Raw genomic sequence first — 14,792 nt, 5'->3', positions numbered from 1 at the left:
ACGTCTTGATACATGGCTGCCTTCAGATGTCTTCTAAAAGTCATAGTTTTTTATTTCCTTGACATCTGATGGGGAAATTGCACAGGGCGGGCGCCACTACCGAGAAGGCCCTCTGCCTGGTTCCCTGTAACCTCACTTCTTGCAGTGAGGGAACCGCCAGAAGGCCCTCGGTGCTGGACCTCAGTGTCCGGGCAGAACGATGGAGGTGGAGACGCTCCTTCAGGTATACTGGACCGAGGCCATTTAGGGCTTTAAAGGTCAGCACCAACACTTTGAATTGTGCTCGGAAATGTACTGGGAACCAATGTAGGTCTTTCAGGACCAGTGTTATATGGTCCCAGTCACCAGTCTAGCTGCCACATTCTGGATTACTGTAGTTGTAGTTTCCAGGTCACCTTCAAAGGTAGAGCCATGCGGGAAATAACTAGAGCATGCACCACTCTGGTGAGACAGTCTGTGGGCAGGTAGGGTCTCATCCTGCGTACCAGGTGGAGCTGGTAGACAGCTGCCCTGGACACAGAATTAACCTGTGCCTCCATGGACAGCTGTGAGTCTGAAATATACTCAGAGTCGCAAAGTGATTTCATGCTCTTTATTCAGCTCATAGTGGTGAGGAGGAATGAATGAATGTCCCCTCAAAGTATCTGCTTTATATACATTATTTACACAATGGGCTGCACATGATTGGCTAATTCTGGAATTCTACTGTAAGCCAATCAGGTTGTGGATTCACTTCTATCTGGAGCATGATTGGGTGGTTCCTGCCAACCAATCATACTGCTGCATTGTTCTAAGACCAATCAGACTGCTGCATTCTGAATCCTATTGTTCTAGGACCAATCAGACTGCTGCCTTTTGGATCCTATTGTTCTAGGACCAATCAGACTGCTGCAGTTTGGATCCTATTCAATTCAGTACATAACAGAGTCCAAAATGACTCCCAGGCTGCGCACCTGGTCCTTCAGGGGCACAGTTACCCCATTCAGGACCAGGGAGTCCTCCACACCCGCCCGCCTCCTGTCCCCCCAAAACAGGACTTCTGTCTTGTCAGGATTCAACCTCAATCCGTTAGCCACCTTCCATCCACCAGCTGCCTCCAGACACTCACACAGGACCTTCACAGCCCTCACTGATTCTGATTTGAAGGAGAGGTAGAGGTAGGTAGAGGAAGAGGGGGAAGGAGGCTGAGGGAACACTCCACAAGGGAGGGTGTTCGAAAAGGGTTGAGGGGCTGCCAGTTCTGCAGGCAAGGGGTGACATGCCTGTAACTTGGCTCCGTCCTGTGCCCCACAGGGGTGCTGCAGAAAGAATGTAGTTGGTCAAGGGAGCTGTGGACCCAAAACAGGTTGACAACCTCTGTGCTAAGATGACTGTTCCAGAAGCGCAAGCATTTCTGCTTTCTAGAAGGAATGTTTTCTCCTCTTTCCTCCCCCTCCTCACACTATTTTATATATTTATTCATTCCACCTTTCCTCCCAAAGCTCAGGGTGGCACACATGGGCCTCTTGGGTATTCTCATTTTATCCTCACAACAACCCTGTGAGGTAGGTTAGTGTGAGAGAAAGGGACTGGCCCAAGGTCACCCAATGACTTTCATGTCTGAGCAGGGTTTTGGACCGTGGTCTCCTAGGTCTTAGTCCAATACTCTCACCGCAACTCCACATGGGCACACACTTTTCGGGGGTTCTCCCAACAGTTCTGAGCCAATTTGAGGAGGGTGCAGAGGCATGTGAAGAGACGGGGGGGGGGGGATCATTGCACTGGCTTCTGTTACCTCAACAACTTAGTGGAAAGGTTATGCACAGTTCAACAATCTGTCTCTGCATAGAAAGATTCAGTTGGCTCACTACTTCATCGAATGACTCCACTATCATTTTATTCTATAGGGACACAATTTTATTTTAAAGATTTTTTAAAGTACACAGCAGGCAAATCAGGCTAGAATACAGGCTCGATCAAACAACAAAACTGCTTTATCATCTTCTCCGTCCACAGGATTTTAATTTAAGGCAGTTCCTCATGTGTCACTTGTCTCACTTCTGGATTACACGAATATGAATGTGTGTTTGGGATGCAGCTCACACTTCCAATCATTTTTGATGGAAGACAGAATGCATTTCTCATTACACCTTTTCCAAATAAGAACATGTACCTGATATAATGCACAACTCTACCGAATTCCCTTTTCAGTTTAGGATTTCCCCAAATCAAGAGGCTAGATTGCACGGAAGGGCATGCATTTAGAATGATAGCACAAAACCGGCTGGCAAGACTGCTGTCTAGAAATATATTGGACAGAAGGACCATCAAAGACACAAAATTAATGGCATTTATGACCAAGAGAGAAATGATTATTTTCACAGCCTGAAAATGGGCAGCCATGCTTGGGCTGCTGAAACTGGCTGAACTGTTCTGCATCTGCTGGGTGTGTCTCCACAGTGAAAAGAGTAAGAGAAAAGTTGATGTGGTTGAGATGAAGAAAGCCACTGTGAATCCCAGACCACACCACAGAAACAAATGAACCAAATCTGTTTCTACTGTAAAGCCTTCAAGCGTGACATTTCCTAATATATCAAAACTACTATTGTTTTGGCATGTAAAAATGTAAATTTCTTTGAAGAAAGGTGACGTAGTTGCCAATGATCCAAGCAAAGAAACCAGAAGCATCCAGGGTACCAATCTGGAGATTCTCGTCTTCAGGAGGAAGAAAATGTAGTGCTGGAAGTTAGCAATCTTTGCACAGTAAAATGTACACAGGCAGGCAGTGAAGCAGAGGTTGGTACAATTTAGAAACCACGTTGTAGCTTTGTATGTTTGGTATAAGCTTGTGTCTTCAACTATCCAAGGAAAGAATGCTATCCAGAAAATCTTGATAACTAGCAGGCACATGTAGAAACATCTGGAGACACCAAAAGCAGTCAAGATTTTATCAATGGATTTCAGGTGTCCATTTCTCATCCCATCAATGCAATTCACTACAGCAATGAAAGCATTCAACGACATCCCAACAACAGCCTCAATTGATGTGCAAACTATGTAGAGTGTAACTGGGAGTGGAAAACGCTCCGCTCTTTGATAGTTGCACCCTTGGTCTTCCATTCTTCCAGATACACAGTCTGAAAAGGCTGTAGTCTTTAACTTTTGGATAGCACATGCTTTATTATCCATGAAATTGAGAAGTGATGCTGTCATAGGGCACCTATTGCACTCTGATTTGCATTCTTCTTTTCATGGGGTGCAGAACAACCAACTCTTTTGCCAAGAGCTTGTGGCAAAAAGCAATGATTTACATGACATTTACTCACAATCCCCAGAGCATTTGTTTTCAAGGTTATGTAGAGATGCATTCTATTTTTATCTGACACTGATGCATTCCTGCAGGACTTGAAAATGATGGACAATTTTCACCTGCTATTTCTTGCTAAAGAATTAGTATGAAACCCTAGGCAAATATCAGAGGAAAGTGTAACGTAATATTTAGTGATACTGGTAGAGCTAGGTTGCTGCCAAACCATTCCTTAGAGCTGTGGCTTTGACTTTAAGGGTGCACTCAAACCTCTTTCCACAGGGGAGAGCTTTGACACCAGCCTATGCCAGGAAATTCTCCAGAGGCACATCCTCTGCACCAGTTTTCCAGCTGAAACTTCTCAGGCTGCTCCCAGATGTCCTCAAGTGCCCTGGCTGACTTTCTGCATAGTTCAAGAGTGAAGGAGGATGGCAAGGCTGACAAGAGTGATGCACAGAAGAAGAAAGGGACAGCCTTATATGCCATGAATGGAAGTTTTTAGAGAGTGGAATGGCAGGACCCCCCCCCCCCAGCTCTTGAATCTAACAGTTGCTGTTAGCAGGCATTTCAGCTTGGGTAAATTAGACTGGAATAATCACTTACAGCTTCTGGAGTTCAAAGGCTTTAGTCATGCAAGAACTATTTTCAGGCTATCAGGGCTGGATTCCTATGCAAGAAGTAGAGTTTGTCAGATAAGTTAACCCTTTATTCAAGGAAATGGCATACAGCTCAGCCACACTTCTCACTCAGTCTTGTCCCAATAGAGCAGTTGCCAGGACTGACTGCTCCCACTTTCACCCCCCTCCGCTGGCTGTTTCCCAAGCAGTCTCCAACTGTGGACAGGGCTCTCTGTTCCGCTCTACACATCACTCTGTATTGTTGTGTTCTGAAGGTAAAGGAAGGACTGGACCATGATTAATAAAATACACACGAGGCTTGGCCAGCAAGACTCTGGGAGGAAGTGCCAATAATAATCTGCCACACCCTGGCCCAGGTCCCTTTTATTAACAAAAGAACTTTTGACACAGAGTTTGTAAGAACCCATCAGGTTTCCTCTGAGCATTTCAAAAAATTACCATGTGGGACAAAGTTAGATCAGAGAAATCCTTTTAACTTCAAAGAACTAATTTCCTACTTGAGCATGCATACATACATGGTTAAGCTAAAATAAACAGGAACCATTGAGAAATGCATTTAGTAAAACCCAGAGGTCATAAACAGGCAGTAAATAGGAAAGGAAGGACGACAAGGAAAGTCAGGCATTTTTATCACCTCCATGTGAAACTATTTCCTGGCCCTAAGATTAACAAAACTAACAAAAGCCACATCAAAGCTATCTCCTATCTTATGTACTGAGGATGCCTGGTGAAGCAACTGGTCTGTGTAAAATGCTCTATACGTGACTGTCAGGCAGAGAGAAAGAAAATGGCAGAGGTGCAGAGACTTGTGGGATTTGATCAGAAATTATTGTCAATGACTCAAGCCCATTCAAGTCGGCAATGAAAGCATTGGCGTGCTGCATTTTTCATAACACAATGACACAATGGCGTGCTGCATTTTTCATAATTCCTCATAGCAATCCCACCTGACCACCATACTGCATGCCCTTGGAGATAAGGGGCGAGCGGAGCTTGTCATAGTAGGAGAGGCAGGCTCCATGTATGCTTCGGCCTCTGAGTTGGAACTGCTGTCTGTCACAGGCAGAGCGAAAGAGGACCTAAACAGCTACAGGTTGATGTCAATTTCAGGGAAGTTCCTTGAAGTCATCATTAAATAATCTGTCTGTGAGCACTTAGAAAAGGATGCTGTGATTTTGAGGACCCAACATGGGGTTTTCAAAACAAGTCAAGCCAAACTACTTTTATTTCTTTTTTGGATAGAGTTACAAGCTTGGCGGATCAAGGGAATGCTGTGGAGTATCTTGACTTCAAAAAGGCTTTCAACAAAGCTCCCACATGATATTCTTGTGGAGAAGCTGATAAAATGCAGGCTAGATGAGGTTGTAATTCAGTGGATTTGTAACTGGTTGACTGGCACAACCCCAAAAGTGTTCACCGATGGTTCTTCATTATCCTGGATGAAAGGGACAAGTGCAGGATTCTCTTTATGAAGGAATTGAGGAGATAGTCGTACAATTTGTGGAGGACTCCAAACTGGGAGGGGTAGCTAATGCCGCTGAAGACAGATGCCGCTGAAGACAGATGACCTTAACAGTTTGGAGAACTGGGCCCAAACGAAACAAAATGAATTTTAATAGGGGCAAATGTAGATTCTACACTTAGGCAGGAATAATCAGACAGACAACTATAGGATAGGGCAGTGTTTTTCAATCTTTTTTGGGCAAAGGCACACTTGTTTCATGAAAAAAATCACGAGGCACACCACCATTAGAAAATGTTAAAAAATTTAACTCTGTGCCTATATTGACCATATATAAAGTAATTCTCTTGAATAGGAATCAAATAAACACAAAGAAAGTATTTTATAATTACTTTATTATGAAATAGTAAGTAAAGAGAAATATGAAAAATTATAAAATACTTTATTTTTAAATCTTTCGAATTTTTCAATTTTTCCCACGGCACACCAGGCAACATCTCGCGGCACACTAGTGTGCCGCAGAACAGTGGTTGAAAAACACTGGGATAGGGGACATCTGGTTTGACAGCAGTATAAATATGAGAAAAGCATCTGGGCATCCCCTTTCACCTTAGAAATTGCAGAAATGTTTATTGTGTTGTGACCAGTGTATAGTGATACATTTCCCCCTATTGTTCCAAATTTCCTAAATCAACATTAGAACAGAACAGAAGAAATATCCAGTGATAATGCTTTTACCCAGTAGGCTGGGTATGGAAAACAATATTTACAGTATTTGTATGAGTGAATATTTGTTTTCTTAGTCCACATTTAGCATCACTACGCATGTAAATGTAGGAAATATTCCATTACAGTCACAAGTTTAATTTGCTTAGATTTGCTGCCGGGTAGTGGTGTAGCTCAGGCTGCCTTTCAGATGGCATTTTTGTGCACAGATTAGGGCAGCTTCCAAGATCCAGCGGAAGTCTGAATGGGAACATGTTTTATCCAGGGCAGCTTCTGAAACCTGATAATATTTGAAAACACTTCTAAAGGGGGGGGGGGCTGTTATTCTTCTTCCATCATACCTTCCCGCAGTGTATTCCACTTTTGGTTCCATGTGTCGTCTTCCATGAGAAATTCCAGATTCATCGTATCTATTTTATTAACAAGCACACACTCATACACATACAATGCCCATCAACTGAACTGAACTTTCTCAAACTGAAGAAGCCGACAGCCTTGCCCGTGTTACGGTAAAATCTGGGTGTGAGGCTGCTCTGCCACCCAGCTCGTCGGACTAAGTCCGCGGGTCCCTGCGGAGGAAAATGAGCTCAGCCGGAGACAGGAGCAAGATGCAGAAGATCCAAGTTTATTGCGCAACAGGTTCAAGGCGAGATTGAACCCTGAGGAAGGGGTGACATGAACTTTTAAAACTTCCCTCCATGTCCCAGGATACAGTGCAAAATACATCACAGTTACATCATGAATACATTAAGAAGAGGTTGGGTTACACAGGATTAACATATGGAGGAGGGACGGGGGAATAAGCAGAGCTGGAGATATGCACAGATAAGTACATCCTGAGTACCGGTGATGAGAGGACAATAGTCCAGGTATGCATAGTCTGCCACCTGGCACTGCCCGGAGGAAGGGCTTGGCAGGGTGATTAGAGAAGATTAGGGTCTTCCTGAGTGTAGGTGACACCTCGCTTGAGGGATTATGGAGGACACTGGAGGTGTCATGGAGTCCTAGAGAAATTGAGCAAATTGGCACCGAAAGCAAGAAAATCGGTGTTACAGTTGATTTTCTGTGAATTTTATAGATTTTAGTCCCCTTTGACATTGACAATTGGACTCGGAAATAAATGGATATATTGCAGCGAAGAAGAAGGCGAAGAAGACATGCCCCCCCTTCCGTATCACCCGGAAGAGTTTGTTAATTTCAAAGCTACAGCAACATGTATCCGCCTGGGAGTGCGCACGAAGAACGGAATGAAGAGGCGGGGTGGAAAGGGGCATCTGCACACCAGGGGGACTCGGGAAAAGGAGGAGGAAGGGGGCAAGGGGCTGGAGGAGATGAAGGGCGTCTGTGCGCCCCAGGGGCCTGAGCCAGAGAGAGGGAAAGGCGCAGAAATGGGGCTGATCGGAGTGCAGGGAGAATGGAGGAAAGCGAGGAGGGGCAGAGAGGGGAAAGGGGTGCGAGGGGTGGCCCCAAGGAAGAGTGGGAAGCGTGATGATGGGGAGGCAGCTGAAGGTGGGATCGGGGAGAGGAAGAGTTGGAAGCATCGCAGGGGCGGGAGCTTCATGCCTGCGCGGAAAGGGAGCCGCGGGCTTCGTCGCTTCCTTGTGCGGGAGGAAGAAGACGCAGGAGATGCGCAGAGCGGGGCGGGGGGAGCCAAAGCAAGGCTGCGGAAGAGAGGAAGGGGGGAAGGCAAGGTTAGTCGTTGCCGGGGGGCGCGTGGAAGAAGCTCGAAACAAAGAACACCAACGTGCACCGCGTGTTCTGAAATTGCGCAGGAACCCTTTGCAGAGACCCTGGGAGATTCGCGGAGGCCGAGCTCTCTTTTCCAGAGGAGCCCCCGCCCGGGGGGGGGGCAGCCGCGATGGCGCCCGGCCGGTTTCGCACTGCTGGTCCGGGGCGCCCCACCCCCCGCACTCCTCTTCCTCCGCCAGTGCCCCCCCCCAAAAAAAAGCACGCTTCCCCCACCGATCCCTTCCAGCATCCAAAGCAGATTTGCAGGCTCAAAGCAAGTTCGTGAGAACAAAATTGCTGAGCAACCAGAAAGTGTGATGTTCAAAAGTTTAATTTATCCGCTCTACATTCAAATCCTGAGTAACAAATTCTAAGTACTATAGTGAGCAAGAGGAAAATATGGCAAGGAAAAAACTGTTAGTAGCAGGCATCGGAGTAGGCAGGATTTTTTAAGGGAGGGTGGAATTTACTCAGTTGCACAGTGATTTCATGCTCTTTATTGCAGCTCCTAAAACAGTGAATGCATGCCCCCCCCACCTCAGGCTTTATAAACATTATTTACACAATGGGGTTCCTTCTGATTGGCTGATTCTGCTTCCCTCCTGGAGCCTGATTGGTCTTCTCCTGCAGGCCAGTCAGGTGTTGCATTCTAGGATCCTACCTGCCTCTTGTTCTAGGATCCAAGCTCAGTCCATAACACCCCTCCCCTCTATGTTCCCCTGGCACCCAGGAGGTTAGCATTCATAGTCACCAAGGTACGCCAGGTGCCTACATATGCGCTGTGGTCAGGGGTGTCCCTCGGCGGGGTTTCTGGTTCTGGCTCTCGTTCCGGCGCTACCGGCTGCGACGGGGCCTTTTGGTCGGGCGCCGCCGGTCTGCTCTGTCATGGGTCTGGTTCCTGTGGCCGCTCAGCCTCGGGAGTCACCTCTGACCTTACTAGTTCTGCCTTCCTTGTCTGCTCCTCCTGCTCATGCAGGAGAAGAACCCAGGAAGGATGATTCAGGTGGATAGCTGTGTTGATCTGACATAGTCATAATAAATAACAAGATGAAAGATGAAAAAATCTTTTTAAATAATTCCAGTGCCACCTTAAAGATCAACTAAATATAAGCTTTCAATATATGTTGTTGTTGTTTAGTCGTTTAGTTGTGTCCGACTCTTTGTGACCCCCTGAACCAGAGCACGCCAGGCACTTCTGTCTTCCACTGCCTCCTGCAGTTTGGAGTACCACTCTATTCCAGACCACACCTGGAATACTGTGTCCAATTCTGGGTGCCACAATTTTGGAAGGATGTTGACAAGCTGGAAAGTGTGCGGAGGAGGACCATCAAGATGGTCAAGGGTCTGGAAAGCAAGCCTTTTGAGGAACGGTTGAGGATGCTGGGCATGTGTAGCCTGGGAAAGAGGAGGCTGAGAGGAGATATGAGAGCCATCTTCAGATATCTAAAAGGCTGTCACATGGAGGAAGAACTTTCTCACAGTAAGAGCTGCTTGACTTCGAGGAGAGGTGGTGGACCTCCATGGAGCTTTTAAAGCAGAGGTTTGTGGTATATCATGTTTCAGCAATGATACATTCAGATCAGCCTCAGTGCTCTAAAAATACAGTGCATGCAGATCCCACTATCTGAACACACTGCATTCTCAGGAAATTGTTAGGTAATGATTTCCATTGATTCCTATGGGAAAATTTATAATGCATTCCTGACCACAGAATTTTAACCCCAAGATGACAAAAGAAACATTGGGAAAACCCTCTGCAACCTTCAAAAAAGCAGACAAGGGAGGGGGGAAAATGTTGTATTATTGATCCAATCTCTCCATCCCCTTCCTCCCCACTCCCTTCTGGTTTCTGGAAGATTGGCTGCCGTGGACCAGCAATACACAAAAAGGTTGTTTAAGGCTCTTATTCTTTTACACACACAGGTCCGACTGTTTGGATATCTGTATGGCAAGGTTTCGTACAACAAGAGTTTGGATAGCAGGACTTGCATGTATTATGCCGGCCTTAATTGTTAGTCATTCAACTAACTTGCTAGATGCTGCCTGTGATGTTAGCGTGCAACCTTGAGCAGATGGGGCACTTTCACACCCATTGTCACTGTGATTTTCTGATTTTCAGAATCTTGAGCCTAGCTAGGATGCATCAATCACAGGGGGAAATAGCAAGATCCCACAGACTCCCAAGTATAGAGATATGGGTGTCTTCAAAGACCCCCCACCCCCGATGGACAAATCACTCAACAATGTCTTGTTGTAGGGGAAGTGAGAGGAAGAGAAATAAAGGCAGCACCGGGGCGTGTTCCTGTTACTTTTTAAGGAGAAGGAAGGTGCACGAAGGATGCAGAAGGGCCCACAGTGGAGGCACGGAGCCCCGAGAAAGTATTTCAGAGGAATATCAGGAACCTGAAGATACATAAAGGAAAGCAAACCCCCCAGCTGGACTATATATTTAGCACTGTGGTTAATGGAGCCTGATTTTAAGCTCCAGGGTAGTTATTAACAAGCTCCCTGAGGAGATTGTTCTCTCTGTTAGTCCCTCTCCTACTATCAAGAAGGAACTCGCTGACATAATGTGTGGGACGCTCTGCCCACTCAGCCAGTTTAATCACGTTTCACAGGACATCTAGTGCACTGGAGGTCGGCAATGGACACTGAGTTCAGATTTAATCTTATAGTCATAGGATTCTGTTTGCTTCTGTGTTGTAATTAAAATATTAATTGATTTTGATTTTGCAAGAAGTTCAAAATGAAACAAGTAAAACGCACCAGGCAGCCAATAACTATACATGCATCTAAAAGGTCCTCCTTAGCTTCTTTGAACTCACTATTACTTACTAACATGGGTGGACTAGATGATCCTCAGGGTCCCTTCCAACTCTACGATTATATGATTCTGTGAAAGAGGACCGCTGTAATCAGAGTCTTTGTCGGAGATTCTCTTCTATAAAACAAGATTTTAATTCCATTGATTTTGTGGAATAGGGACTGACAGGCAGGCAAATGACAGCAATAGTCAGAACATATTTTGGCTGGCTTTTTCAGGATGGATTCTAAATGAACTCTGCTTGCTTTTAGCATACCTCACCTAGGTTCTGCAAAGCAGCACAGAGAAGCCTTGACATCTCAGCTGCTTTGCTGAGATGTTTCTGCCTCTGGTTTTGTTAACGTTCAATGAGGGGTGGGAGGATAAGCTCGAAGCCTCATTTAAAAGTGTTTCTGCAACAAGCTGCTTTGTGCATTGACAAGAAGGGATTAGAAGGTCTGTTTCTTTCTGCCATGGCTTCTAGTACAGCTTTCCAGTTTTTCAGTCTCACTGTGCTTTTAGCACATTGCACCTCATTTTCAGTAAGTTTCGATCCAGTGACACTCCTCCCTCTTTGTTGCCTCTTTCGGTGATTGCTAAACACAAGGAATAATTTTCCTTCTTTTTTAGGTCGACCGCTTACTACCGGATGATGGTAAGGTGCTGGAACTCATTAAGACGATCAAAGTAAAACATTTTTTATTTCGTTTTCTCTTTGTGTCTGAAACTTAATATTATTGCTTGTATTGATTAGATGCTGATGCTGGTGAACTGAGAAAGGACATCCCTGAAATAAATTCAGGTGGGTTGCAGTGAGACAGTTAACACTTGGATAAACATACTCCCAACCCAAAAAACTTTTCTTTTTCAAATAAAGTGGGCTCTATGAACATTTTGGCACTTTACTCAGCTCCTTTCTTTGGCATCAAGAACATTGCATTTTATGGTGTTGTGGGTTTGTGGTGTGCAGTTTGATGTGTGTGTTGGGGTAACACTCCCAAGATCCAAGAGTTGAAACCGTATTCTCTCCCTGCCCCTTGGATAAATGTTCTTGCTGGCCAAGAGATAATTTAACTGTTCGGATAAAACTTTGAAAAGAACCCAAATCAACAGAATTCAAGAAGTTTACCTAGTGGACATTTTCTTTTAGCCGTGGGTTAACTCCTTTCAGCTCTCCTCTGAATGTGTTTCTTTTCTCCCAAGTTTAAAAAAAACTTCAAATATTTTTGAGCTTTTCAACAAAAGTTGTGTGTGTGTATGTGTGTGTGTGTGTGTGTGTTTCCCACGCCCCCTTCTTAAGCAAAATCAAAACAAAACAAAGCAAAACCACTTACCTTTGAAAGGAAGAGTGGTACTCTGAGTAGGAAATGAAGATTATGAACACGCACAGAAATGGCATTTCCAGTTAAGACTTTCTTTTTGGAAGGAAATGCGAAGCAGTCAGGACCTGGCAGGGAAGGTTGTCTAGGAAGGAGGAGAGGCCCCGTTAGAAGCCATAAGTGAATTTAGAGTGGTGTTGCTAAACACATATGATGATGAAGAAGAAGAGTTTGGATTTGATATCCCGCCTTTCACTCCCTTTAAGGAGTCTCAAAGCGGCTAACATTCTCCTTTCCCTTCTGCCATGTTGCAGATATTAGTTTGGTGCGCTTTGAATAGAATTGTTAGTCATGTTGTGAGTCTTTATAGTAAGCATATTCAAAGAGTGCACACATTATTTTAAATATCTGAAGAATCATCTTTTGCATTTTGATTATGCCATCTTTTTTTATTTTCTTCTAGCTGCTGGACTCACCCTCTTCCAGGGGGATATTGTACTGCCTGTAAGTGTTGTTGTTGTTTTAGGTCATACATTTTTTCTTCTTATTTGTGTGCCCAAAGGTAAAGCATCTAATCTTAACCTTTCTCCATTTTCAATAGAGAAGCCGTAGTGCGATCAAAGATGAGGCTTACCGATGGCAGTTCCCTATTCCATTCATTCTGGGTGACAGCCTTGGTAATACAACCTTTGTATCACTACAATACTGCCGAGGTTAAAATCTGATCCTGTTGTGATTCCTGTAGCTGTGCCTCCTACGTTGCACAGGGGGGTGGACTAGATGACTCTTGGGGTCCTTTCCAACACTATAATCCCTTTATTCTATGACTCAGAAGATCCCTGTACCTGCACAAATAAATAACCCAGCCTTCCTCAGTTCCTCTGAACAATTCCCTGCCTTTTACGTAAAGGTAATCTGATGTCCCTCTTTAAGCTGCAGTAATCATAGGAACATGGGGAGCTGTCTTGCATCCTAGGCCAGGGATCGGCAACGTGCAGCCCATGGGCAGGAAGCAGCCCATGGAGGCCGTTTAACCGGCCCACAAGCCACCCCAGAACCGAGCTGCCCGCTGCGCTAAACTGGTGCAGTGGGGACTCACTTCTGCAGCGCCAGAAATCACAGGCACATTCGCTTGTGCGTGCGTGCATGCGATCCAGCACGATCCAGTCCACGGAGGGATCTCCATGGGACCGATCCATCTCAGGCAAGGTAAACCTTGCCGACCCCTGTCCTAGGCAGGTCCATTGAGCTCAGTATTGCACACTGAGTGGCAGCAATGGCTCCCCCAGCTTTCAGGCAGTGGGCCTCATCCCCACCTGGGGATGCCACTTGGGGTTGGGCCTCGGACCTTCTGCATTCCAAGCACATGCCCTGCTCCTGAGCTAAGGCCATTCCTCTCAGTTTTCAGAAAGATAAAGCTAGTGTAGATTTGTCCTGGTCTGGTGCATGTAATGTCTTTTGTTTTGTACCTGTGTGATTTGTGCTCATATTGTATTGTGATGGCCATTGGCTATAAACAATAAAAATGATTGATTGATTGATTGATTGATTGACTGATTGATTGATTGATAGTGGCAAAACTGATTTCTCATGAACTGCTTTTTTTTAAAGATCTGAATGCCAAAGGGGTAATTCTTAGAACGCTTGAAGGATTCCAGTTAAAATCCTGTGTGGATTTCAAACCATATAATGGGGAGCAGTCGTATATAATATTTCAGAAGTTAAAAGGGTAAGTAAAAACACATTGGTGCTTGGGGTTTTTCTTTTTTAATTTTTAAAATTAAAAATACATTTATTCAAAGGTTGCACTGCCATAAAACCACAGAATGGTCACCTCATTTTCCAGAGACATTTAGGTAAGGGGCAGTGAATCACATTGTTCTAGTTTCTTCCAAAGCGATGGAAGCTTATGAAATCTTGGCTGTGAATCATTGCTCAAGTACTCTCTTGTTTGGACAATCTTGTAGAGATAGGCAACCTGTGAATTTCATTTTTTTTATATAATAATGTTTTATTAAGTTTTAACAATAAAGAAATTCCAGAACAACAAACAAAAAAAAGAAAAAACACAAGAAAAATATAAAAACACAAAAATACAAAGTTACAAAATACAAAAATACAAACATTTAACATAAAAAGGAAAAAGTAAAAAAGCACACAGAAAAACAAAAATCCCTCTTTTTTAATTTTTCATCTTTGATTAACTTATTTTCCTGACTTCCTTCCTTTTTTGTATCCCTTTTAAAATTGGTTCAGCAAATTCATATCCTATTAGTTTATCCTTAATTGTTTTTCCTCACATATTATAGCTTCAAATTTTCATCTATTATCAATCCAATCTTACATTTTACTTTGTTGCTAGAACCCCTTCATTTCATTTCAATGTCATCAACATTCAGAAATTTTACAATGTTTCTGTAAATAAATTTTAAAGTTCCTCCAATCTTCTTCCACCAACTCTTCTCCCTGGCCTCGGATTCTGCCAGTCATTTCCGCCATTTCCATGTAGTCTATTACTTGCATCTGCCATTCTTCCAGGGTGGGTAAATCTTGTGTCTTCCAATGCTTTGCGATGAGTATTCTTGCTGCTGCTGTAGCGTACATAAAGAAAGTTCTATCCTTCTTTGGCACCAATTGGCCAACTATGCCCAGGAGAATTTAAATACCTTTTTCATTTCATTATATATCATCTCCCAGAAAGCCTTAATCTTTGGACACGTCCACCAAAGGTGAAAGAATGTACCTTCAGTTTCTTTACATTTCCAACATTTATTATCAGGCAAATGATAGATTTTTGCAAGCTTGACTGGGGTCATGTACCACCTGTACA

The 14,792-nt window shown here is 44.2% G+C and overlaps 1 protein-coding gene across 4 annotated transcripts in view; it reads left to right on the top strand.

Annotated features, from left to right (window-relative positions):
* Positions 1-7,455: 7,455 nt before the first annotated feature.
* The window catches only part of MEP1A (meprin A subunit alpha), a 35,621-nt gene continuing 28,284 nt past the window's right edge, over positions 7,456-14,792 (top strand). For 2 of the 4 annotated variants that reach the window (XM_083730278.1, XM_083730275.1), the window contains exons 1-6: positions 10,609-11,185; positions 11,274-11,298; positions 11,398-11,445; positions 12,426-12,466; positions 12,564-12,639; positions 13,574-13,691. In XM_083730278.1, the coding sequence (XP_083586404.1) occupies positions 11,012-11,185; positions 11,274-11,298; positions 11,398-11,445; positions 12,426-12,466; positions 12,564-12,639; positions 13,574-13,691 (482 nt within the window). In that variant the 5' untranslated portion in view covers positions 10,609-11,011. Of the gene's footprint in view, positions 7,622-8,062; positions 9,388-10,608; positions 11,186-11,273; positions 11,299-11,397; positions 11,446-12,425; positions 12,467-12,563; positions 12,640-13,573; positions 13,692-14,792 lie in introns of those variants that run through there. The other 2 variants (XM_083730277.1, XM_083730276.1) reach the window with 2 other exon arrangements.

This window comes from Podarcis gaigeae, assembly GCF_964106915.1.
Source record: "Podarcis gaigeae genome assembly, chromosome: 3".
Lineage (NCBI taxonomy): Eukaryota > Metazoa > Chordata > Lepidosauria > Squamata > Lacertidae > Podarcis > Podarcis gaigeae.
Note: the sequence above shows the minus strand (reverse complement) of the source record. Positions and strands in the feature narration are given on the sequence as shown.